Consider the following 24,745-nt stretch of genomic DNA (forward strand, 5'->3'; position numbering starts at 1 on the left):
CTTGCAACTTTGTAACTGCTACTTAATACCTTTCTGCCAACTTCTCAGAGTATCTCTCCTTCCCCAGTCTTGTCCCAGGCGCCTTGTTCCCACCAGCTCTGGCACAAGTCTGTGTTTCCGTGTCTAACACCAAAAGAGACAGACAGGATAGAGATTGGGGTCTGGGGAGAGATGGCTACCCCAAGAGAGTGGGTAAAAGCATAAGCATGAGATCTGGTTTGAAGCCCAAGCACTTATGGAAAAAGCAGGGAGTGGCCGAATGCCAGTCTGTAACCTCAGCGCCCTGGGGTTCGCTGCCTTCCAGCCTGGCTCCAGGTTCAGGGAGAGACCCTGTCTCAAGGAAATAAGGCGTTTAATGGGTTAATAAATAAACCAAACTGGGCTTGGTGGTTCATGCCTTAAACCCAGCACTCAGGAGGCAGAGGCAGGTAGATCACTGTGAGTTCGAGGCCAGCCTGGTCTACAAAAGCAAATCTAGGATAGCCAAGACTGCACAGGGAAACCCTGTCCCCAAAAAACCAAAAACCAACCAACCAACCAACCAACCTAAGTAATACATTTAAAACTTGTAGTTGGGAGGGAGATGCATAAGGGGTGTGTGTGTGTGTGTGTGTGTGTGTGTGTGTGTGTGTGTGTGTGTGTGTGTTCCAGAGGGAAGTTGTGGGGCTACTAGAGGATAAGTGTGATAGAAATACATTGCATACAGGGATGTCCACACCTCTCTCTCTGGTCTCTGCAGGTGCACATGCACCAACATCCTCTCCCCCGCACCCCCCTTCCCTGTCCCCCCTCCCCTTCCATGTCCAGTACAGGACAGCCCTCCCTCACCCCCAGTTCCTTGGTGCCTCTGTAGCCTGCTCCTCCCAATTTCCAGACGTAGGTGGCCTGAGGGCTGTGTCTGCCTTGTCACGATGTTTTCTTTCCTTTTTCCCCGGATGTCCTATAAATGGAACCCTACAGTGCAAAGTGCAAGATGGAAGTGCCTGGCTGGCTGCCCCTGGCTTTGTTCGCGATCATTGGCTGTTTTTAGCATTGTGCGGGCTGCAGAGCTTATGTGTTTATTAGGGCTTTGATGGAGCTTCTTGTGAATGAAGAAGGCTGACCCTTAGCTGCAGCTCAAACCCAGGAAACGGGCTCATTCCTGCCCTTATATGTGTTGTACAGGAGAGCCCGTGTTTTTGTGAGCCTTAGATAATCGCCTGCTTTTATTATTGCTTCCTCCAATTGAGTTTCAGCCCTCAGATCTCCCCAGACCGAGCTGGACTACTGATGATAATGTTGTCGGCATAGTCAACCCTGCATGCTTTGCCTTCTGTATCCCTGGACTCATAATGGCCAGGAAAAAGGCTGGGGGGAGGTGTTGCAGAAATGACAAATGGGCCAACTCCTTCAGGGGCAGTTGTCACTACTTGCAATAAACTGTCCCCCCACCTGCTGAATGTTGATGTCTCCTCATAGGAGGAGGAGTAGGGTAGACCACTGAATAACCCTACCCTGACTCCCACATTTTAGCTGCTCCCTCCTGGACCTCTTAGTCGGATGTGTATGTCCATGGCCCGTGGTCTTTGTGCTTCTGTGTACAGAGGGTGGAAGTGGTGAGTGGAGTCCTCCATGTGTGCAGCTCTAGAGACGTGGCCATCCATGCTGGGGTGTGGCTTTCCAGTGATATGGCTGCTTTGGGGTCACCCAAGCTCCTATATGCAACCCTCACTTGTGCTCTGTACATAATAAACAACTCCTTGCTTCCCCAAGTTGGTCTGTGGCAGAGGTGTACTTTGGTTTGTTGTTGGTGCCCTAAAAGGAAGGGAGGGCAGACTGCAACAGGATGCAGCTTCATGGTTAGAGGGCTTCGTGCACGGAGCCTTGGTTCCATGATTGGCAGTGTGCTTGTAGCCTCAGTGCTAGGGTGGGGGAGGGAAGGCCTGTGGAGCTGGAGGGTCCGCAAGGTGGGTGGCCATTTCCTCATTCCCCAAGATGTTTAGTTTCCAAATATGCCCTGACCCAAAGCAGAGTTGAAAGGTCGGCTGTAGCGTGTACAACCGAAATTGAAGTTGTAGTGAATTGACTTGAAACACAAAAGCTTGGCTCGTTAGGAGAGGTCATAGTTTTTATGAATGGTTTTTGGAATGTAAAGTGGTTCAGTGGCTGGAGAAAAACAGCATGGTGGCTCCTTAGAAAAATTAAGAGAATTAACATGGTTGGGGCAGGGAAGGTGGCTGGGTTCTAAATGTGCAAGAGTGAAGAACTGAGTTCAAGTCCCCGGCATCCACATAAAGAGCAGGGCATAGTCACACACATGCCTGTAACCCCGGAGAGGTGGGATGCAGAGACAGGAGGGTCTCCGAGGCTTACAGGCTGCCATCCTAGCTCCAGGTTCAGTGAGAGACCTGTCTCAAGGGAGTAAGTTAAAGAGTGATGATCCCACTGGGATCCTATGTAATACAAATATAGGAGATAGGAAAATAGAAGGATCCAGTGGATCTTAGAAACCTACAAGAAGAACATTGCAACGGGTGGATCAGGGCCCAGAGGTAGACACTAGTGCTCAAACTATTGCACTAACCAAGGACAATACAAATAGTAAACACCGAACCCATACTCTGATCTAGCCAATGAACAGGATATTTTCCACAGTTATGTGGAGAGCAGGGACTAACTCTGACATGAACTCTGGTGCCCCATACTTGACGACCTCCCCTTGATGGGGAGCCCTGGTGGCACTCAAAGAAAGAGTGGGCAGGCTACCGAGATGAGACTTGATAGCCTGTGACCATAAAGTGGGGAGGAGATCCCCCTCGATCATGGACCCCCCCTCGATCAGGGGAGGGGAATAGGGTGGGGGTGGGAAGGAGGGAGGAACGGGAGGATACAAGTGATGGGAGAACAATTGAGTTGTAATCCGAATAAATTAATTAATAAAAAGAGAGTGATGGAACAGGATACCCAGCATCCTCCTCTCACCTTCAGCCTCATGCCTAATACACATTTAACAATTCTGAGTGTATACATGGCGCTTTGAGAATAGGACTCAGATACTGGGGACTGGCGTCCATAGAAGCATGATTTATAATATCCCCAAAATAAAGGCTAAGTGGGTCAGTGAAGATGATCTACCTTTAGAATGGAATATTATCCAGCACGAAAAAAACAAACAAACAAAAAAACTCCTGACACATGTTACCATGTGGATAAACTTGGGGGACAAGGCAAAAGATTCCGTTTTCCAAAGTCCCTAGCAGAGACAGAAAGCAGAAAGGTGGCCTGTGGGCCTGAGGAGGGGCTATGAGAGTCTCGAACAGAGAGCTTCAGTTTGGGACGATGAGAAGGTTCTGTGGACGGCCGCACAGCCCGAGAAATGCTGTTATTATTAATTAATTGAGTTATTCAAGAATTGTATATGTATACATGTGGTATACATGCACCTCTCTCTTTGTGTGTGTGTGTGTGTGTGTGTGTGTGTGTGTGTGTGTGTGTGTATAAGTGTGTGTGCGCAGGCCTGAGGTTGTTACCAGGTGTCTTCTTCAATTACTCTCTACCTTAAATACTGAATTGCTGATTTTCCTGTCTCTACCTCTTGAGTTCTGGGATGACATTAAGCACCACACCCATTTTTTGTGTGTGCTGCTAGCATCAAATGCAGTGTTTTGTTCATGCTAGACAGGTGCTTTCCAACCCCAGCCATATCCGCAGCCAGAGATGGGAGCTCTTAGGGTGTTTTACCATAGTTAAGATTTGTTTTTGCTTTGTATGTTCGTTAACTGTACCACATGCCACAGGGGAGATGGGACTACACATTGGACAGCTCATATTTCTTTCATGGTACAAGATTGAATTGGAAAGTGTGGCTGACGGCAGTACATGGAGTTGGCTAGTGAACTGGGGCACACTTGGTATTGGGAGAGTTAAACTTGAGAATTTGGGAGAAATCTTGTTCCTACAACTCTGCTCCAGAGTGTACAGGTAAGGAGCTTAGAGGGCAGATCAGGCACATGGCTGAGGACCACATAGAGTCAAACAAGCCCAAGACGGTCACAAGCAGCCTGAGAAGCGAGGGACTGCAATGAGGAGACGGGTAGGAGGTGGCCAGAGAGGTGACCGACTCACTGGGTCAAGCTATACAAGTGTGACGACTTGGGTTCCGATTTCCAGAACCCATGCAAAGCTGGGCTCAGTGGCACAGGTCTGTAACCTCACTGTAAGGAACAAGGAGAGACGAGGTAGAACGTGAGGCCTGACAGTTGAAGTTGTCCTCTGGTATTGATGACACGGTTCCACGCTTATGCCTGTGTCCTTTGAAATAAATATATAAAGGATTTTATATATATATATATATATGATACTTAGGAAGTGTTGAACAATGAGATAATGGGAGAACGTACTGGTGGAAGGAGCTAAGGTAGAGGCCAGCCTCCTACGGACGAATTCAGTGACATCAAACAAGAAAGCTTTTCCAGCCAAAAGTTGAGGTGCAGGCTGTGATCTCCCCTGGAGGGCTTCCTTCCTCCTCAGGATCAGGATTCCCTCACTCAAGTGGCAACAGAGCCTGAAATGGTTACAGGTCCTGTATCCTCATGATAGGCTGAGGCAGGAGGATGGCAAGTACAAGGCTAACATAGACTTCAGAGTGAGTTCAAGAACAGCCTGGGTAACTTAATGAGAATGCGTCTCCAAATAAAATACATATAAGGGCAGAGGGTGAGGCTCAGAGGTAGAGCCTCTGCCTAGAATCCCCCAGTGGGGGCTTGGGACCATGGGTCAATTGTAGAAGCCCTACCTAAAATCCATCAATGAGGCCTGGGGTGTAGCTCAGTAATAAGAACCAGGTCTAACATTTACAAGGCCTGGGTTCCATTCCCAACAGTGCAGTATGTAAATAAATAGGTAAGCAATTAAGTTGATAAATAAAGCTGTATCAACCTACAATTGAAACAAATCAGCCGGGCACCGTGGCATACGCCTGTAATCCCAGCAGTCTCAGGGAGGCAGAGGCAGGCAGATCTCTGTGAGTTTGAGGCCAGCCTGGTCTACAAATCGAGTTCAGAACTATACATAGAAACCAGGTCTTGAAAAACAAAACAAAACAAAACAAAACAAGCAGCCAAACCAAACCAAACCAAACCAAACCAAACCAAACCAAACCAAAACACAGGAAATCCAAACCAAATCACGTTTAAAACAAATGATGGAAACATGACCACATCTTAGCTGTGGTGTGGCGCTTTCAGAAAATATTCGAGTTTTACTTATATGTGTGCGTATGCAACATGAAGGTGTGCTTGCAAAGCCCTGAAGAGGGCATCGGATCCCTTGGAGCTGGAAGGAAAGTGAACTATCTGCTTGTCGTGGGTGCCAGCAAGTGCTGGCAATTACTAAAGCCATCTCTCCAGGCCTTAGGTATAGGGTTAAAAAAATAAAAGTATGTGTTCCCTGGAAGTTACTGTTTATTGTTGCTGTCTCAGAGACAGACTGTATGGACATTAGGAGCCATGACTAAATAGCATGTTACGTTGTGTCTCTAGCCAAGGGTTTGGTTCCTTGGCTTTCTGTGAGTCGTCTGAAGTTGATGGAATAGCAAATGCTGTGTGCTAGGCCTCTTGCCCTCTGATCCCTCATGTGACTGTTCAACTTTTGCCAAGTTGGGGGCCGCTGTCCTTTTTCACAGACCGGCCAGGCACGTGTCAAGCCGTGATTAAGTGTGGCTGTTATTGTTATTATTTTGCTTGGCGGGTCTGTGCAGACAGGAGTTGGACAGAGTCCTTGACCAGCTGTTTTGTTTTTTCCTTCTCGTCTCTAGTTTGCCCGACCATCTGTAAGTCACACGGCTGCACAGCCGAAGGCCTGTGCTGCCACAAGGAGTGCCTGGGCAACTGCTCAGAGCCCGATGACCCCACCAAGTGCGTGGCCTGCCGCAACTTCTACCTGGACGGTCGGTGTGTGGAGACGTGCCCGCCGCCCTATTACCACTTCCAGGACTGGCGCTGCGTGAACTTCAGCTTCTGCCAAGACCTTCACTACAAATGCAGGAACTCCCGGAAGCCTGGCTGCCACCAATACGTCATTCATAACAACAAGTGCATCCCCGAGTGTCCTTCTGGCTATACCATGAATTCCAGCAAGTGAGTTCTGGCTGAGGGTCTCAGAGAAGGAACCGGAAGCTGATGATACGCTTAAAGCCGGTTAAGACGGGGCTGGAGAGATGGCTTAGTGGTTAAGAATGCTGCCTGCTCTTCTAGAGGTCCTGAGTTCAATTCCCAGCAACCACATGGTGGCTCACAACCATCCATAATGTAATCTGATACCCTCTTTTTCGGATAAAGCACTCATATGCAATAAATAAAATAAATAAATCTTAAAAAACAAAACAAAACAAAACAGGTTAAGGGGCTGGGGATGTAGCTCTTTAGCTAGAATGTGTTCCCCAGAACTGAGTTTACCAGGCTTGGCAACACATGCCAGTGATCTTAGCATTTGGAAGGTGGGGGCAGGAGGGCCAGAAGTGCAAGGATATATAATGGGGTCGAGGCCAGCCTGAGTTGCATGAGACTCTGTCTCAAAAACAAATCAAATCAAAACAGAACCCCAGAAACAAATTCCGCACCCCCTACCCCGACTCCTCCCGCTGTAGGCAAAAACCAAAACCCTGTGCTAAAACAGAGTGCACTGATGAACAGTGAGGTTGCTGTTGATAACCACCACTTACATTTCAAAAATTCTGTATGTGTTTATGTGTGTGGGCCATGTGTATGCACAGATAGGTGTGTGTGTGTGTGTGTGTGTGTGTGTGTGTGTGTGTGTGTGTGTGTGTGCATTCATGTGCACATGTAATGCATGAAGTGTGCATGAGTGTGGGCACCTCTGTATGCAGCTGGATATGTGCACACATGTGTGTTTATGTGTTAATGCGTGGGCACATGTGTGTGAGGGTGGGTGTGCATATGTGTGTGTATACATTCATATATGTGAAGATGGGTATGTGTGTATGTGTTTATGTGTTTACTTATGTGGACACATGTATATACAAATAAGCACTTGTGTGTGTACAGTTGGGCACGTGTAGTGTGTGTATTTGTTTATGTAGTTGGGAACATGTTGCAGGTGAGTATATGTGTATGTATATCTTCATGTGTGTGGATACATGTTTGTGTGTATGTATGTGTGTGTGTGTATGTAGACCAGTGGGTTGATGTTGAATGTGTTCTTTAATCATGCTCCAATTTACTTAGTTTTTGAAATATTTTATTTTTACTCATGAGTATGTATGTATATATGCATATAGTGTTTGTATGTGCACGGAGGTGTTTGAGGAGGCCAATAGAGCACATCAGATCCCCTTGAGCTGAACTGAGAGGTGAATGCAAGCCTCCATGTGGGTGCTGGGAATGGAACTCAGGTCCTCTGGAAGAGCAGCAGGCTCTCTTGACCACTGAGCCATGTCCCCAGGCCCCACTTTAGTCTCTCACCGGATGGAGAGCTTGGGCTCCTCCTGGGTCTGCCTCCACAGCGCTGGCATTACAGGTGTGTCTCAGCCCTGGCTTTTTTATGTGGTGCTGGGGAAGCAAACCGAGACCCTCGCGCTTGCATGCCAAGTGTTTTGCCAACTGAGTGACCTTCCAGCTCTCAGCAGCATTTCAGTGCTGCTTGTGTCCTGGGCTTAGATGACGGACTAAATCTTAAGGGAAGTTTTTCTCTGCCTGAGTACCCCCCTTCTCAGTGCTGTGTTTACGGACCAGGGTGGAATTCCTTCATTTCACCTGCCCGCCACCCCCAGCTCAGCGAATCCCTGTTATATCAGGAAGGTAGCTGTGTTGTCTGTGTCCTACCCCAGTTGACCCCAACACAAGCTGGGGACACACTGTCTTAAGGAGGGAGAGACTCACACCTGCACCGTCTGCACTGTTCCCAGGCCTTGGCTGCCCTTCCAAGATCAGCACCATCAAGCCATTTCCTACCGCTTGGGTGAGAAACAGGGCTTCCTCTTTTTGGTGGTGAGTCAGGCTTCCTATGTATACACACCCCAGGTGCTTTTGTTCATTGCCTTAGCTTCTTGGATAGGATGTTTTAGTGCCTGAGACCTTCACCAAGTTGTCATTAAAAAAAAAATCTCTTTCCTGGTTTTTATGTTAGGGTTTAAGAAAAGGGAGGGGTTGGTTGGGCGGGAGGTGTTCAGCAAAGAGCAGAAAACCAAATCAGAAACAGACGCACATTGCAAGGCCTTGAACTGACCCGCTGACGTCAAAATTCTTCCTTTCAGACTTGGGTGCTAGCCAAGTGAGAGGGCAAAAGAGTGTTTTGATTTGGGTGGGAAATTTTATTTCCCTGGGTGGAAAGGGTAAGAAGGAAAACAATCTTTATTTTAGCTCCTGTGAACCTTTTTTTTTCTTTTTCTTTTTCTTTTTTTTTTTTTGGTGTTTATGAAACCTGAAAGTACAATATGTTTTATTTTGCTCATTATTTATTTAAAAAAATACCAAAGAAACAGAACAACAAGTATTGTTGGCCCAAATAGACCACTATAAATCAGTCTCTGTGTTGAATGGGACTTTTAAAATTCTTTTCATTTCGAGGGTAGGAGGAGGTTTAATAGGAAGATGGGAAAAAGGAAACATCGTTCTGTTTATCCATTTCAGTTTTTAGGAATGATTTGGGACTGATGTCAGGACTTTTGTTTAAGAGGCATTGACTTTAGGGTTGGAAAGATGAGCCACCAGGGAAAGCAGGTACTCAGATCCCTTGAACCCATGTAAATGCCAGGCTGTGTGGTGGCCCAGCTGTAATCCTAGCCATAGAGGGTCATGACAGGGTCCCCAGGGCAGGTTGTCTGTCTTCATTAGCTGAACTGATGAGGTATGAGTTCAAGTGAGAGATGCTACCTGAGGATGTAAGATGGAGGCTGGTGAGATGGCCCAGCAGGTGAAGGTGCTCGACACCAAGCCTGACCTTCTGAGTTTGAAACCTTAGGACCCATAGAAGGAGAATACTGACTCCTAAAGGTTATCTTCTGACCTTCATACTACATGCTGTGATGTGTATATGCTCATACAGTTATACACAGACAGACACACACACACAGACACACAGACACACACACACACACCCCACAAGGATATACACACAAATCTATCATCTATCATCTGTCTGTCTATCTATCTATCATCTATTTATCATATATCATTTGTATATATATACATACATATGAAAGTGGGCAATTGAGGAAGACATCCAATATCAGCCATGGGCCTCCACATATGGGGCCACACATGCATACATGACACATACACATTTAAAAGAAGAAAAAGGTGTTGGATTGAAATAAAAGGCATTTTAAAAAAATGTTCACAGTAGCCAAGATAATGACTCTGTACATTGTTCAGGTGGAGGTTTCTGGTTTTGTTCCCAGCCGTGGGAGAACGAAGCTTCACTGGTGATGGCTGAGTGAGACGATGATCTACGGGTATGGCAGAATGTTCTTAGGAGTCGCTTATTGCTAATGTTCCTTTAGCAGAACAATAGGATTTGGTTTTTCCCCTAGGAACCAGATATTTGGGGTACGTGCTCAGTTTGCAGTGTGTGTGTGTGTGTGTGTGTGTGTGTGTGTGTGTGTATGTGTGTATGTGTGTGTGTGTGTATGTGTGTGTGTATGTGTGTGTGTGTGTGTGTGTGTGTGTGTGTGTGTATGTGTGTGTGTGTGTGTGTGTGTGTGTGTGTGTATGTGTGTGTGTGTGTGTGTGTGTGTATGTGTGTGTGTGTGTGTGTGTGTGTGTAAGGGGTACTTATCCATAGTCTTTCTCCCTTCTTTGGCTGTCCATCTCCAGCCCAGATGTCTGTACAATGCTGCAGCCTCCTGGGTTTAGTATGAAGCTCCACACATTCAAGACTCAGTGCCCTCTAAGACTGCCTGGTCTCTGACATCAGCTGTGCTTCAGAGAGCCGCAGAATACTCACGCTTCTGAGCAGCTGGTTGTAAGTTTAGATGCTCCGCTAGACTGACTCAGAACTGAAACCAACAAAGTGAGAAATTGTGCAGTGGGCGCACAGTGCTCCTGCCCTTTTGTGACTGCACAGAGCACAGAGGCCAATGTCAGGGGCCCTGCTCTGTTCCTCTCCACCTGTTGCTTTGAACCAGGGCCTCTCACTACACCTGGACACAGGCCGCAGTGATCTCTCTGTCTGTCTCCTCACAGGACGTGGTGCCATATCTGACTTTTAACAAGTATGGGTGCTGGGGATTTGTTATCACGTTCTCACGCTTGGGCAGCCAGCACGCTTACATACTGAGGACCTCATTTGAGGTACCTGTAGTGGATGTTTAGAGACCTTGAGGGGCAGTCAGGAGAAGGACCGACCGTGTGCACTAAGTTGCTGTTTATAGGCGTTTGTTTTGTTTGGGAGTTTCTTGTTCTTTTGAGACAGTGTCCACTATGCAGAGCAGGCTGGCCTCAAACTTGCAGTGCCTGCAGTGTTGTCTGCTGAGGCCGCTCAAGTGCTCGGATTTTTATATATTTTATTTATTAATGCATTTATTTATCAGGGAGGGAACCCAATTGCACATGTAGAGGTCTGAGGATAAATTTTGGGAATCAGTGCTGTCCTTCTACCACGTGGGCTCTGGGGATTGAAGTCAGCTTGGTGGTAAGGCCCTATAGCTAGTGAGCCGTGTCGTCACTGGAATGCTGGGAGTACATATCCCCTATACCCACCTGGGACCAACTGTGCAATCTGATGGTTGAGGCTTTCATATTCTGTGTCCTCTAGGAAGAGGAGAGGCAGGTAAAATGTCAGGCTTCCCAGGCTGGAGTATAGCTCCATCAGCAGGCAAGTACGAGGACCTGAGCTCAGTCACCTGAAGTTACATAAGTTTTTTTTTTTAAATAAATTTGGGCATGATGAATGCACTTACGAACTTATGAACCCAGTGCTGGGAAGGAGGAGACAGGATGATCCCTGGAGCTCACTGGCCAGCCAGCACAGGCCACTCGGCAAGTTAGTGACTCTAGCTCAAAAGCAAGTTAGAAGGCACCTGAAGAATGAGACCCAAAAGTTGACCTCTGATCTCCAGGAAGGTGTGCATGTGTACCCCCAAATACACACACACACACACACACACACACACACACACACACACGCATCTGCACATGCATATGGACATAGAGTTCTATCATGTGGTCAACTGTGCTTACAGGATGAGACTCCAAGAGAGTCCCTGGGGAGATGGCTCGGTTGGCAAAGCGCTGCCTTGGGCTTGGTCCCTAGCATCCCTGGGAAAAGCTGGGCATGCTGCTGTTTATCATACCAGCACTGGAGAGCTGTGGCACTGTCTGGCCTGCCTCGTATGGGAGATGAAGGAAGGTTCTTACACCAGAAAAGTAATATTTTGTGTGCGCTTATGTATGTATATGAGTGTGCCGATGTTTGTGTGCATGCGACTGTGTGTGTGCGGGTGTAGGGAGGTCAGAGGACAGCCTCAGATACTCTCTCAGTTTCACCCACTTGTGTGGAGACAGGGTCTCCTTCTGGCTTGAGGCTCACCCATTAGGCTAAGCTAGCTGACCAGCAAGCCCCAGGAGGCCACCTCATCCTCAGTTCTAGTCTTACCAACATGTAACCAACATAAATATAACCAATCTATAACCAATATAAATATAACTAACATATAACTAACATAAATATAACCAGTATGTATTTAACATAAATATAACCAACGTACGATCCACATAAATACCAACATATAACAGCATGTCTGATATTTTTAAGAAAATATTTTATTACATTTGATTATTATTATTATTATTATTATTATTATTATTATTATTATTATTATTATTATTGTGTGTATGTGTGCACGCGCATGGTGAGTACATGGTGATCAGTGGACAATTTGCAGTACTCGGTTCCCTCCTTTCACTTTGTGGGTCACAGGAATTGAACTCAGGTTGGCAGGCTTTGCTGCGTACCTTTACCCTGTGAGCTGTCTCTTCAGCTGGGGCCTGGCATTTTCATGTGGGTTATGAGGGTTCAACTCAGGTTCTCATGCGTGTGAAGCAAACACTCCTCTGACTGAGACATCTCCAAACCGTGGACAGTGAGTTTTTTTCCCCTTGCCCTCCTTGATTTTTAAAAGTTTATTTATTTATTTATTTATTTTTAGTGGATAATTGGCTATTTTAAGACTTGTGAGAGTCAGTTGACAATGTCTGAGAATATTTTGGGTTGTGGCAACTTGGGGATGAGATGCTGTTGGTATTGAGTATAGCTTGGGAATCCTGCTCTTCATCCTATATTGCCATGGGCTTCTCATTACCACTGTGAAGACATACTTGGTTTCAAATATTTGGAGCTGTGTATCTGTGATTTTTTTTGTTGTTGTTGTTGGTGGTGGTGCGATAAAACACTCTGCCTAAAGGCAACTTAGGGGAGGAAAAGTTTTGTTTCATTTTATACAGCCTGGTCACAGTCTATTACCAAGGGATGCCAGGTAGAAATCTGAAGCAGAAACCAGAGCAGAGGTTCTTAACCTCCCACATTCTGCAACCCTTTAATACAATTTCTTATGTTGTGGTGACCAATATCCATAAAATTATTGTTTTGCTACTTTCTAACTGTAATTTTGCTACTGTTATGAATCATAATATAAGTATCTGGCATTCAGGGTACCTGATATGTGATCCCCCAAAGGGTCATGATCCTCAGGTTGAGAACCACTTCCATAGAGCAATGATGCTTGCTGGCTCAATTTCTGGCTCATGTGCACCTAGGTTTCTTACACAGTCCAGCCCCACCTGCCTAGGAGATGGTGCCACCCACAGTGGGCTGGGCTCTCCCAGGTCAATCAACAGTCAACTTCTCAATGCCATGGGCACAGGCCAATCTGATCTAGGCAGTTTCTCAGCGGATACTCCCTCAAGATGGCTCTAAGGTGTATCTTGTTGACAGCTGAAGGTAACTAGGACAAGCACTGAGCTCAGCACATCCAATTTAGAGTAATGGACTAAGTCTGCTGCTGGGTCCCTGGGAAGCCTGCCATCTGCCAGATCGTGGGGTGAGGGAACCCTATGCACCTCGCTGATCTCTTCTTCTATCTCTGCTCCACTTTCAGTTTGATGTGCACCCCATGTCTGGGACCCTGTCCTAAGGTCTGCCAAATCCTTGAAGGCGAGAAGACCATCGATTCCGTGACATCTGCCCAGGAGCTCCGAGGGTGCACTGTGATTAATGGCAGCCTGATCATCAACATTCGAGGGGGCAGTGAGTACTCCCAGGAGGGTCTCCCACTTCCTGTGATCTGTGAACAGGGAAGTGTGCAGCTCAGAGCATTCCACACATTCCCTCTCAACTTTCATGGCCATGTTCACTTGGGTCCTGTGCACTTAGCTGCTGCTCAGGAGCCTGAGGCCGGAGGGTTGCGTGAATCTAGGAGGTTCAGACCAGCCTGGGAGACATAATCTTGCTTACAGAAACAAAACAACACAACAAGCAACCAAACGACACATCTTTCATTGGTCCTCTGAGTAGGAGACTCATACCAGGAACTGCCCCAAAAATCCGAAATAAAAAGTTCCTGACTCCACCCCTGCCTAAAATTCTTATTTTCTAATCTGCACCAGGAATCTGTGTTCTTTATATTTCATATGTATGAGTCTGTCTCTGTGTATATACACTGTGTATGTGCGGTGTCCCCAAAAGCCAGAAAAGGGCATCTGATATCCCGGAATTGCATTTAGAGATGGTAGTGAGCTGCCATGTCGGTGCTGGGAACTGAACCCAGGTTCTCTGTGGGAGCAACAAATTCTCCTAACTACTGTTGGGCCATCTCAATGGCCTTGGGAATCTGTATTCTTACCAACAGGCACCAAGTCCGTTGGTACACACTTGTTATCCCAGACTCAGGAGAGGGAAGTAGGAGGAATTCAAGTTTATCCTCAGCTTCAGTGTGAGTCTGAAGGCAACCTAAGCTATGTGAGACCCAATAGAACAAATAGAGAAAAAAACCCCTAAGCTAAAACAAAACAAACAAACAAGAAAACCAACCATCGAAACAAAACTTCGCTGTGGGTAGGGCTGTAGGTGGAGTGTTTGCCCAGCGTTCATGGATTGATGGCTTTTAGTCCTCAGTACTATGACACGAGGGCATACTGGTGAAATCCAGACTGGGAAAGTAGAAACAGGAAGATTGGGAGTTCAAAGTTATCTTTAGTTAGATAGTAAATCTGAGGCGAACTTGGGCTACATGAGACTTTATTTCAAAAATAAAAATAAAAAAAAGCAAGCATGCTGTATTGTAGATCTTCCTTAAGCTCACTATGTGGCTCCAGACGACTTTCAACTTTTACTTCTCTTGCCTTCATATCCTATCCTGTATGCTGGGTTAACAGGTAGGCAGGAACACACACACACACACACACACACACACACACACACACACACACACACACACAGGATAAAAAATTCATGAATGTTGTCTCCTTTTTGTAGACAACCTGGCAGCTGAGCTGGAGGCTAACCTTGGCCTCATTGAAGAAATTTCAGGCTTCCTAAAAATCCGTCGCTCCTATGCTCTAGTGTCACTTTCTTTCTTCCGGAAGCTGCATCTGATTCGAGGAGAGACCTTGGAAATCGGGTAGGTGAACCTGAGACTGTGCTTGCGGCTGCCAGCCAAGAAACTCATGAGTTAGGACAACATAGGGATGGGGAGCTGGCTCACTGGGCGAATTGTTTAGTTGCAACATAAAGGGTTTAGGTGAAAAGATGGGCCTAGCAGTGTTGGGGACACGGAGACAGTTTGGAACTATTAGCCCATTCACATGCTACACAGGGAATGACTTTTGTGTCCATCATGGAGGTCCAGGTGCTTCTCTTCCCCACTCATTACCTGCTGGAGGGATGCTCATGTTCCAAAGCTCAACTCAACTCTAGTAAAGTCACCAAGAATATATATAAACGTAGAGTTTCTTTCTTCTTTTTTCTTTCTTCCTATTTTCCTCTCTCTCTTTCTTCTTTTTTCTTTCCTCCTCCTCCTTTTTTTCCTCTTCCTCCTCCTCCTCTTTCTCCTCCTTTTCCCCTTCCTCCTCCTCCTCGTCTTTCTTCCGGGGAAGGCTATATATTCATGGTATTGGTCTGGTATGCATTACACCAGATGGTTTGTTTTATTGCAGCTTCCTGGCATTTCTTCATGCCTGTTAGGTAAAGAAGACCTCTTTGCTCTTCCCCTGGTTTCAGCTCATGTGTTTATGTGTCTTTAATTTTCCCCCTTCCCAAACCCAGTCTGATGACAACCCCTGCTCCCCTCTGTCTCTTCATCCTCCGTCAATTTGCCTTCTTCTCTCTCTCCAGCTCCTTCCTTTCTTCTCCTTCTTATTTTGCTATTGAGTCTAGTGCTGGGTGCATGCTAAGCAAGCCCTCTACCATTGAGCCATGCCTCCAGGCGCTCACTGGGGAATTCTAGGCAGGGTATCTCCTACTGAGCCACATCCCCAGCCCATCACTGGAGGATTCTAGGCAGGTGCTTTACCCCTGAAGCCATGCCCTCAACCCTTACTGGGAGATTCTAGGTAGGGGCCCTATCCCGTAGCTACAGCCCCAGTCCCTCATTGGGAGATTCTAGGAGAGGGTTCTGTACTTTTATGACTATGAGAATCTGTCAACTTCCTTGTTTTCCATATTCCCAAAGATATTTTTTTGAGTCTGTACATGTAAAGTATTTTAGATCACAATCAACCCCCATGCATTTCTCTTACTCCTCATGGATCCCAGCCTCATTCCCTCTCAAGTTTGTTTTTAAAAACAGAGTTACAACCCACCGAGTGCACTTTGTGGCACCTGCTATCTTAACATTGAAGAAGATAGGGTGTGGGGCGACTAGTGATGCGCATGTGTGTGTGTCTCTGTAGGAACTATTCTTTCTATGCCTTGGACAACCAGAACCTGAGGCAGCTCTGGGACTGGAGCAAACACAACCTCACCATCACTCAGGGAAAGCTCTTTTTCCACTACAACCCCAAACTCTGCTTGTCAGAGATTCACAAGATGGAAGAAGTTTCCGGAACTAAGGGCCGCCAGGAGAGGAATGACATTGCCCTGAAGACCAATGGGGACCAGGCATCCTGTAAGTCGCTTCGTTTTTATGTCCTGAGTGGCTGCCCTCTGTCAGCCATGGGGAAGGTGCCGTTGTCTGTTGTTGAGCTACAGCTTTCTGTGAGAGGAGTTTTAAAATACCAAAGGTAGGCATATATATGTGTGCATATATATGGATGTGCGTGCATATGTGTGGATGTGCGTGTATATGTGTGGATGTGCATGCATATTTATATGCGTGTGTGTGTGTGTGTGTGTGTGTGTGTGTGTGTGTGTGTGTGTAGAGATGTGCACATGTCTGTGGAGGCCAGGGGACGAGCTCAGGTATTGTTATGTGGACATCATCTACTAGTTTTCTTTTTGTCTGATAGGATTTCTTGCTGCCTGAAGCGCACTAATCGGCTTACTGGGCTGGTCTGAGAACTACAGGGATATCTGTCTTTCCTACTTTTTCAGTGCTGGGGTTAGAAGTGTGCACCACTGTTTTAGTCAGTGTCCCATTGCTGTAATGAGACACACAACAGAAACAGTTCTTCTAAGAGAAGCATTTAATTGGGGCTGGCTCACAGTTTCAGAAGCTTAGTCCATTGGCATCATGGTACGGAGCATGGTGGCAGACAGGTAGGCATGGGGCTGACAGCTTACATCCCGATCCACAGTCAGAGGCAGAGAGAAGAGAGACTGGGCCTGGCATGGGGTTTTGAACCTCAAATTTTACCCCTGGTGACACAGTTCCCCAAACAAGGCCATAGCTCCGCATCCTTTCCAAACACTCCCACTGTGGACTAAGCATTTAAACATATGACCAATGGTGGTCATTCTTACCCAGACTATCGCTCCCTGGCCCCTATAGACTTGTAGCCATATCATAATGCAAAATGCATTCAGCCCAACTTCAAAAGCCGCCCCCCCCCTAGTCAATCACAGTTTCAACCCAGTTAAAAAAACACACAAGGTCTCTTCTGAGACTCACGGCAATCTCTTAACTGTAACTCCCTGTAAAATCAAAAAGCAGATCACATCCTTGCAACTTACAGTGGCACAGAAAATAAATTGCCGTTGCGAAAGGGAGGGAAGCGAGCATGGTGATGAAATACTGGACGAAAGCAAGGCTGGTGCCCAGAAAGGCAAACTCCAAACTGTATTAGATGGCGCTTCCTTTCCGGCCTTGCTGAAGGCATCACTCTTTTCTCTCTTGGGCAGCTTTTTTGGGGCAGACATCCCCCAGATCTGGCGTTTCCAGGATCTTGGGGTCTCCAATGGCGTTCAGGCTTCATTTTCACAGCTTCACACAATGATGTATCTCGGCCTCCTTGTTTGACTAATTGGGGACCAAGCATTCAAACATAAGAGCCTATGGGGGCCTTTCTCATTCAAACCACCACAGACAGGATGGCTCCAGTTTTTTTTCTCTCCCCCCTCCTTGTTTCCTCTCCCCCTTCTTTTCTTCCCGCCCATCATGGCTTTCGCCATCTTGTCGCCGTCTTCTTCCTTCTTCTAAATCCTCAAGCTTACAAATGGAGCATTGACCAAGTAAACTCTTCCCAGCCCACCAGAGGCAGGTTTAAAAAAAAAAAAAAAAAAAAAATATATATATATATATATATATATATTTTATTTTTTTCTGAGCCAGTTGCACAGTACAGTGTCTGATGCCGCATAAGCAGAAAGCTAATGCTGAGGGCATCAAGGTTGATGAAGTACATGTGGTGGTCTGGACCACCTGGGAAGCCACGACAAGATGAACTTTGGGGCTAGAGAGATGGTTCGATTCTGTTGCTCTGAACCAAAGCAAGTTGAGGAAGAAAAAGCTTATTTTATCCTACACTTCCAGGTTATAGTGTATCATTAAGGAAAGTCAGAGCAAAAACCGCAAGGCAGAAATCTGGAGGCAGGAACTGAGACAGTAACCATGGAAGAATCCTGTTTATGGTCAGCTACCTTTTTATGTAGCCCAAGGCCGCCCACTCAGAGATGGGACTGCCCACAGTGGGCGAGGTCCTTCCTACATCAATTAAAAATTATAGACACGACCACAGGGCAGTCTCAAGGAGGAAGATTTTCAATTGAGGTTCTCTCTTCCCAGGTGTGTCCAGTTGACAACCAAGATCAGCCATCACACCTGCATGTACATGAACGTGCATGCACATACATAAAAAAGATGATCCCTTTGCTCAAAAATGGCTGACTAGTTGGCCTTTTTGCGTTGGCATGGGTCATCCATGCTTCATTTGAGCATCTTATTTGGTTAAGTCTTTAACACTTAATTGATCTGGTGACTCCCCACCTTTCAAACTCAGCAAGCCCAATCCTCTGTTTACCCTGGATGAGACACATATGAGCAATAGCTGATTATTAACACTGCCCATTTTAATTGTCAACTTGATACAATCTAGAAGTCTGGGAAGAGAATCTTAATGGAACATTTGTTCAGATCAGGTTCTTAGTTGACGATCGATTTTTGTGGGGTGGGGTGGGGGGGGGAAGGGGGTGCAGTTCTTGCTGGCCCGAGCTCACCAAGTAAACTTGCATGGCTTGGGCTTTGTTTTTGATTGTTAATTGAAGCGAGAAGAGCCATTTCATGGACTGGATCTTGAGCAATACGAGAGCAGAGAGAGCTAGCTAAGTATAAGCAGCAAACAGGCACCATCCATGTGCACTTTCTTCTTCGTTAGTGACTGTGGATGCTGAGAAATGACCAATGCCTTGGGTCCCTGTGTTAATTTCCCTGAAACGATAGACTCTGGCCTGGAATTGTAAGCCAAACAAACTCTTCCTTCCTTAAATTGCTTTTTTCCCCCTTTTACAATATTTTATCACAGCAACAAAATGCAACTAGGACCCCCACCTTCCCTCAGGCCACCTCCCTTCTCAAAGAGGCAGGATGTCGAACGCTTCGGTCTGCAAGTAACTCCAGTTGCCTGACTCTTTTTTTTTCTCTTGAACCTTTCTAGGTGAAAATGAGTTACTTAAATTTTCTTTCATTCGGACGTCTTTTGACAAGATCTTGCTCAGGTGGGAGCCCTACTGGCCCCCCGACTTCCGAGACCTCCTGGGATTCATGCTGTTCTACAAAGAAGCGTAAGTAAGAGGAGGCAGCCTGCTCGTTCTGCTCCTTGCCTCAGGGACAGACAAAGCCTGTCGAGAAGAAGCCTAAGGAAGGGAGGCTTTATCTCCGCTCACACCTTGCATGCTGGGGATGTGGAGCAGCTGGCCACATGGCATCCACAGGCAGGAAGCAGAGAGATGAAGGCTGGTGCTCGGCTCACACTTGCTTTTAAATAAGATACTATTTTCAGTGTGTTCTTTCACATTTTCATATATGTGTCTAGTGTATTTTGATCATATCCGTTCACCACTTTCTCCCTCCACATTCCCCTAGCATGTCCGCCTGTTTCCCTGCCAAGTTCTGCGCTCTCTGTGTTATTGTTAACAGTCCCCTGATGCTGTCCGTATGTACATGCGTGTGGAGCCATTCACTGAAGCATGCGCAACTGATCAGTGTCCACGTCAGCCAAAGAGAAGTGACTTCACCTTCCTTAGTGGCTACAACACTACGCCTCTGCTAGGAGAGGAGTTTGGAGCCCTCTGCCATCCTTGCTGGAATGTTGCCTGGCTTGACTTGGTGCAGGCAACCACACCTGGCCTGAGTTGATGTGTGTGGCGGCTGTGCCATGTGCAGAAGTCAGCATTTCGGAGCTCCTTCCTATCTACTCTCTTCTCTTCCTTTAAGCTAGAGATGCACCCGTCTCCATCTGCTAGTGCTGAGATTACAGATCCTCACCATTACACCTGGCCTCTTCCCATGCGTGCTAGGGATTGAACTCTGGTCCTCAGGCTTGTGCAGGAAACACATTGCTCACTGAGCTGTTTCCTCAGGAACAGCAGTCATATGGTGATCACTCATGTTGACAATATGAAACTTTTTACAAGTACATAGAAAATGTTGGCATGGGAAGGAAGGAAGGAAGAAAGAAAGAAAGAAAGAAAGAAAGAAAGAAAGAACATTGACTACATGTAAGGTACCACACACTACACACCCTGGGTATATGGCAGAGTCTTAGTCATTTACCTCTGTGGCTGTGATGTAGGCTGAGAGCTGGTGCACTGTGACAGTAGTCAGCATCATGTTGCTAGCTTTGGGGAAGATCCACATTCAGAACTGGAAATACGATAAAGTTCACTTTTGGGAGGCTTAGAGAGGAGGCTCAGCTGGGAAGAGTGCCTACTGCACTTCCACGTAACTTGAGTTTGATTTTAGCATCCAAGTCAGGCATCTCACACCATCAGAACCAGGGAATCCAGTATTCTCTTCCGGGCCCTGAAAGCTCGTGCATATAATTAGTCACACTTAGATACATACTCAGACTTTTAGAAAATCTCGCTCTGAGATGTACTTGAAATCCCAGCTCCGAGGAGCTGGGGAGATCTTTGGGGTGTTTGCCTAGCCAGCCTAGCCTACGAGGTGAATTTCAGGCCTGATAATATCACTGCATCACATAATACCAACCACCACACACCACACTACACCACAAAAGACAAGGTGGGAGTCAGGTATTCACACAATCCCAACACTGTGGAGACTAGAGTCAGGCAGGTTTCTGTGATTTTTGAGGCCAGCCAGGACTAGAAAGTGTCTTAACAAACAGAGAAAGAAAAACAAGGTAGCTCATACATGACGGTGTTCTCCAGGGCCACGCATATACACTTAACCCCCCACAAACACATACACGTGCATGCACAAAAGCACATGCACAGACACACACACACACACACACACACACACACACACACACACACACACACACGGGCATGCATGCACACACACACACACTGTGCACCAAGCCAAACAGAAAAAAGTGAGTCTACATCTTATAACTCTCCAAGGTCCCCAGTGTACTTAGTACTGACATTGACACGTGCACAGTGGTAACCCACCTCTCCCTCTTATTTCTCAAAAGCCCTTATCAGAATGTGACGGAGTTTGACGGGCAGGATGCTTGTGGCTCCAACAGCTGGACAGTGGTGGATATCGACCCACCGCAGAGGTCCAACGACCCCAAATCTCAGACCCCAAGCCACCCTGGGTGGCTGATGCGAGGTCTCAAGCCCTGGACCCAGTATGCCATCTTTGTCAAGACTTTGGTTACCTTCTCTGATGAACGCCGGACCTATGGAGCCAAAAGTGACATCATCTATGTGCAGACAGATGCCACCAGTAAGTGTGTCCTGTGAATACGCGTTTGCTGTTGAACTGACACTTTTACCTTTGATGGGCAGCTTAGTGATGTTCCATGACACGTTTTCTCCTGTGTTTGGCTTCTCGGGGAGCTAAAGGCTGAGGCTTATATTTTCAGATATAATGAAATTATAAGCCATGAACCACTTCAGAGCTCAAGGGTTCACCCTCGGGATGGGAAGATGGCCTGATGTGTAAGATTGTATGCTGCTCCCATTACCCTCGTTGAAAATCGCGTGTGACCATGCCCACGCGCCAGAGCACTGGGGCTCAGGGCCAGGACAAGGGGAACACTAGAGTTTGACGCTGCCAGCTTAGTTTCAGTCTCAGTGAAACATCTTGGTGCAAAAGAGTAAGGGAGACAGTGATAGAATGGGATACCTAACTTCCTCCTCTGGCCTCTGCACATGCGCAGATACCATATATCTAACACACTCATGCACACGTATGTACCACACATACACACACACCACATATAATACACACTACACATAACACACACGTGTATACCCACACCCTACATATAACAGACACACCATATGTAACACACACATGAAAACCTACCTACCACATATAATATATATATATATATATATACATGCCATACATATTACATGTAACACACACATGTACAAATGTGCATATACATACCACACATAACACACACTACATATAATACTCAGATACCACATATGACATGTATGTACACACATCACATATAACATGCTTATATACAACATATAGCATATATGAGCACATACAGTAAAACACACACACAATACACATGTACACCACATGTATAACATATACATGTAGCACACATCTTCTTGAATTCAGAACAGCTGTGATACATGCATAAGACTGTCTTTAACCTCTGTCATCGGGAGGGGAGATGCTGAGTGTGGTGGTACACACATTTACTTTTCCTCTTGGAAGGTGGAGGTAGATGGATCTTTATGAGTTCAAGCCCAGCCTGGTCTATGTAGTGACTTCTAGGTCAACCATGGCTACATAGTAAGCTTGTCTTAAGAAGTGAATTCAAGCTGGGCGTGGTGGCGCATACCTTTAATCCCAGCACTTGGGAGGCAGAGGCAGGTGGATCGCTGTGAGTTCGAGGCCAGCCTGGTCTACAAAGTGAGTCCAGCACAGCCAGGGCTACACAGAGAAACCCTGTCTCGAAAAACAAAAACAAACAAACAAAAAAGAAGTGAATTCAATCAAAAAATAACTTAATTAAAAATGAGAGCTATCGAGGCAAGAGAATGGTTGGTTGTGTATTTGAGGCCAGCCTAGGCTCCGGATCAAGACCTTGTCACATGTCAAAACACCAATAAAATAATAGCAGAATGTTTGAGAGGTAGAGGCAGGAGGGTCAGCAGTTCAGGATCATCCCTTTCTATTAAGTTTGAAGACAACCTGGACTAATGACCCCCCTCCCCCCAAATAACGCCGTTGCCGCCACCACCACCACCACCGACAACCAAACCAACTCCTAGAAAATAACAACAGAAATGAAACTTTGTCTACTGTATATTACTTTAGTTGGTTGCTATTGCTGCTGTTAATTTCTATTGGTTACAAATTAAGCTTTATCATAGGTGTGTACATGTGGGAAATATTGATGGTTCAGTGCTGTGTGTGGTTTTACATATCGCTGCAGTTGCAAATGTGCCACCGTAGAGAAGGGGGGGGGGGGACAACTGCATGCTTCACCCATCCTGTCTTGGTGTAATCTTGTTTTATTAGTTTATTCACTCTTGTGTCTCTCTTCCCTCATTTTTCTTCTTTATGGCTATAATGTCTCATAACAAATTAGTTATATTTCTGTCAAGCTTCTTAGCTTAGTACTTTCCACAAAGAGATAATTCTGTCTCTCCCAGGGGAGGGAAGATACCTGTCAATGTCCAGAGACATTTTTGCTGGTCACAGCTAGGAAGTGGGATGGCTGACAAAGAGTTATCTGCCCCAAATGTGAGCACACAGAGAGTTAGCGGCCCCATCACAAGAGAGCAGTGTCTTTGTTTCATCCATTGTCCTGACTTCTTCACCATCTACACTCTTACCTTGTATCTAGACCGAGTTTGTTTCCATAGACTTCTGCCTTCCTGGTCTGTGCACACTTCTTGCTTTCTGCTTTGAGAACTCTTTGTCCTCTTCAGCTCTCTCAGTCTCCTCCATTTGTGCGTGCGTGTTTGTGTGTGTGCGCGCACGTGTGTGCATGCGTGTATCTTATTTGAATGTGGCACGTGCCAGAGGTTCACCTTGGGATCTTCCTCAGTTGTTTTTCCACCTTATACTTTGTGGCCAGGTCTCTTAGTAAACCCAGAGGTTGCTGACCCTCTGCTTAACCTCTGTGCCTGCTGGGTCTGCAGGTAGGCTGCTGTGGCCGTGCCTCCTGGCACTTACGTGGGTGCTGGGGATATGAACTGTCCTCAGGCTCCTGTGGTAAGGGCTTCACCCATGGACCTATCTCCCTGGCCTCACGGTACCACCGTTCTTCAGGGGGAAGATTTTGAGGTGTATTTTGAAGGATGTTCCATGAAAGATGAAATGACACTCTCTGGGGATGGGCATGTGGCTTAGTTGGTAGTTTGCTTGCTCAGCATGTATGAAGCCCTAGGTTAAATCCCACAAGTCCCCCAAACCACATAAACCAGATAAGGTGGTGTGTATGCTCAATGTTTCTTAACCAATATATTTTATTAACAATTTATTGACCGAGCATCCGTCACTTATAACCCGACTAATCAAAACAATAGGAAATGAGGATTAATGGACACAATAACAAAACCATAAGGATATCAGTTCCGAGGAGCGATTCTCCTGTTGTGAGCAGCAGGATTTCTTCTGCTGGAACCTGGAGTAACCAGAACCCGGAACCTCAGCAGGAGCTGGAGCCCCGAAGCCTTCCCTCAGCGGTTCTCTCTAGGAGTGTCTTGAAGTGCAGCGATGAACAGCCAAAACTATCCGAAGTCTCCAAACGCCCCGCCTCCAGTTCTGGGCTCATTTATATAGCTCCTCCCAGAGTCTGTTCACGGGATCTTTTCAGCTGGCAACAATCAAACTCCCACACGAGGTGGTCGGTCTTCTAGTGGATTAGCCTCACCTGTTCTCTCACGAGGCCGTTCCAATCCTACACTTGGAATCCTAAAAAAACAGGTTTATCTCTCCTACAGGGGTGCATGTCTCTCACTGTAGCGCTCAGGAGATAGGAAGGAGGAGCAGGATTTCAAGCTCATCCTTGGCTCCATTATCAAGTTTGAGGCTAGTGTGGCCTACATGATGAGAGCCTGTTTCCAAAACAAACAGACAAAAACAGTTCGATGGCTTCAGGTACTCTCAGTGACTCTCTTTGATTTCATGCACGTGTTAACCAAAATTCATGTCTTGCCTTGATTTTTTTTTTTTTTTTTTTTTTTTTTTTTTTGTCCCAGGAAC

General features: G+C 46.3%; 1 protein-coding gene across 3 annotated transcripts in view; it reads left to right on the forward strand.

Annotated features, from left to right (window-relative positions):
* INSR (insulin receptor) overlaps positions 1-24,745 on the forward strand; it is a 130,920-nt gene that overhangs the window by 69,168 nt on the left and 37,007 nt on the right. For all 3 annotated transcript variants that reach the window (XM_084764473.1, XM_084764472.1, XM_084764474.1), the window contains exons 3-8: positions 5,795-6,116; positions 13,094-13,242; positions 14,470-14,614; positions 15,885-16,099; positions 19,023-19,149; positions 21,030-21,286. In XM_084764473.1, the coding sequence (XP_084620599.1) occupies positions 5,795-6,116; positions 13,094-13,242; positions 14,470-14,614; positions 15,885-16,099; positions 19,023-19,149; positions 21,030-21,286 (1,215 nt within the window). The remainder of the gene's footprint in view (positions 1-5,794; positions 6,117-13,093; positions 13,243-14,469; positions 14,615-15,884; positions 16,100-19,022; positions 19,150-21,029; positions 21,287-24,745) is intronic.

This window comes from Acomys minous (assembly GCF_964271855.1).
Source record: "Acomys minous genome assembly, chromosome: 16".
NCBI classification, from domain to species: Eukaryota; Metazoa; Chordata; class Mammalia; order Rodentia; family Muridae; genus Acomys; species Acomys minous.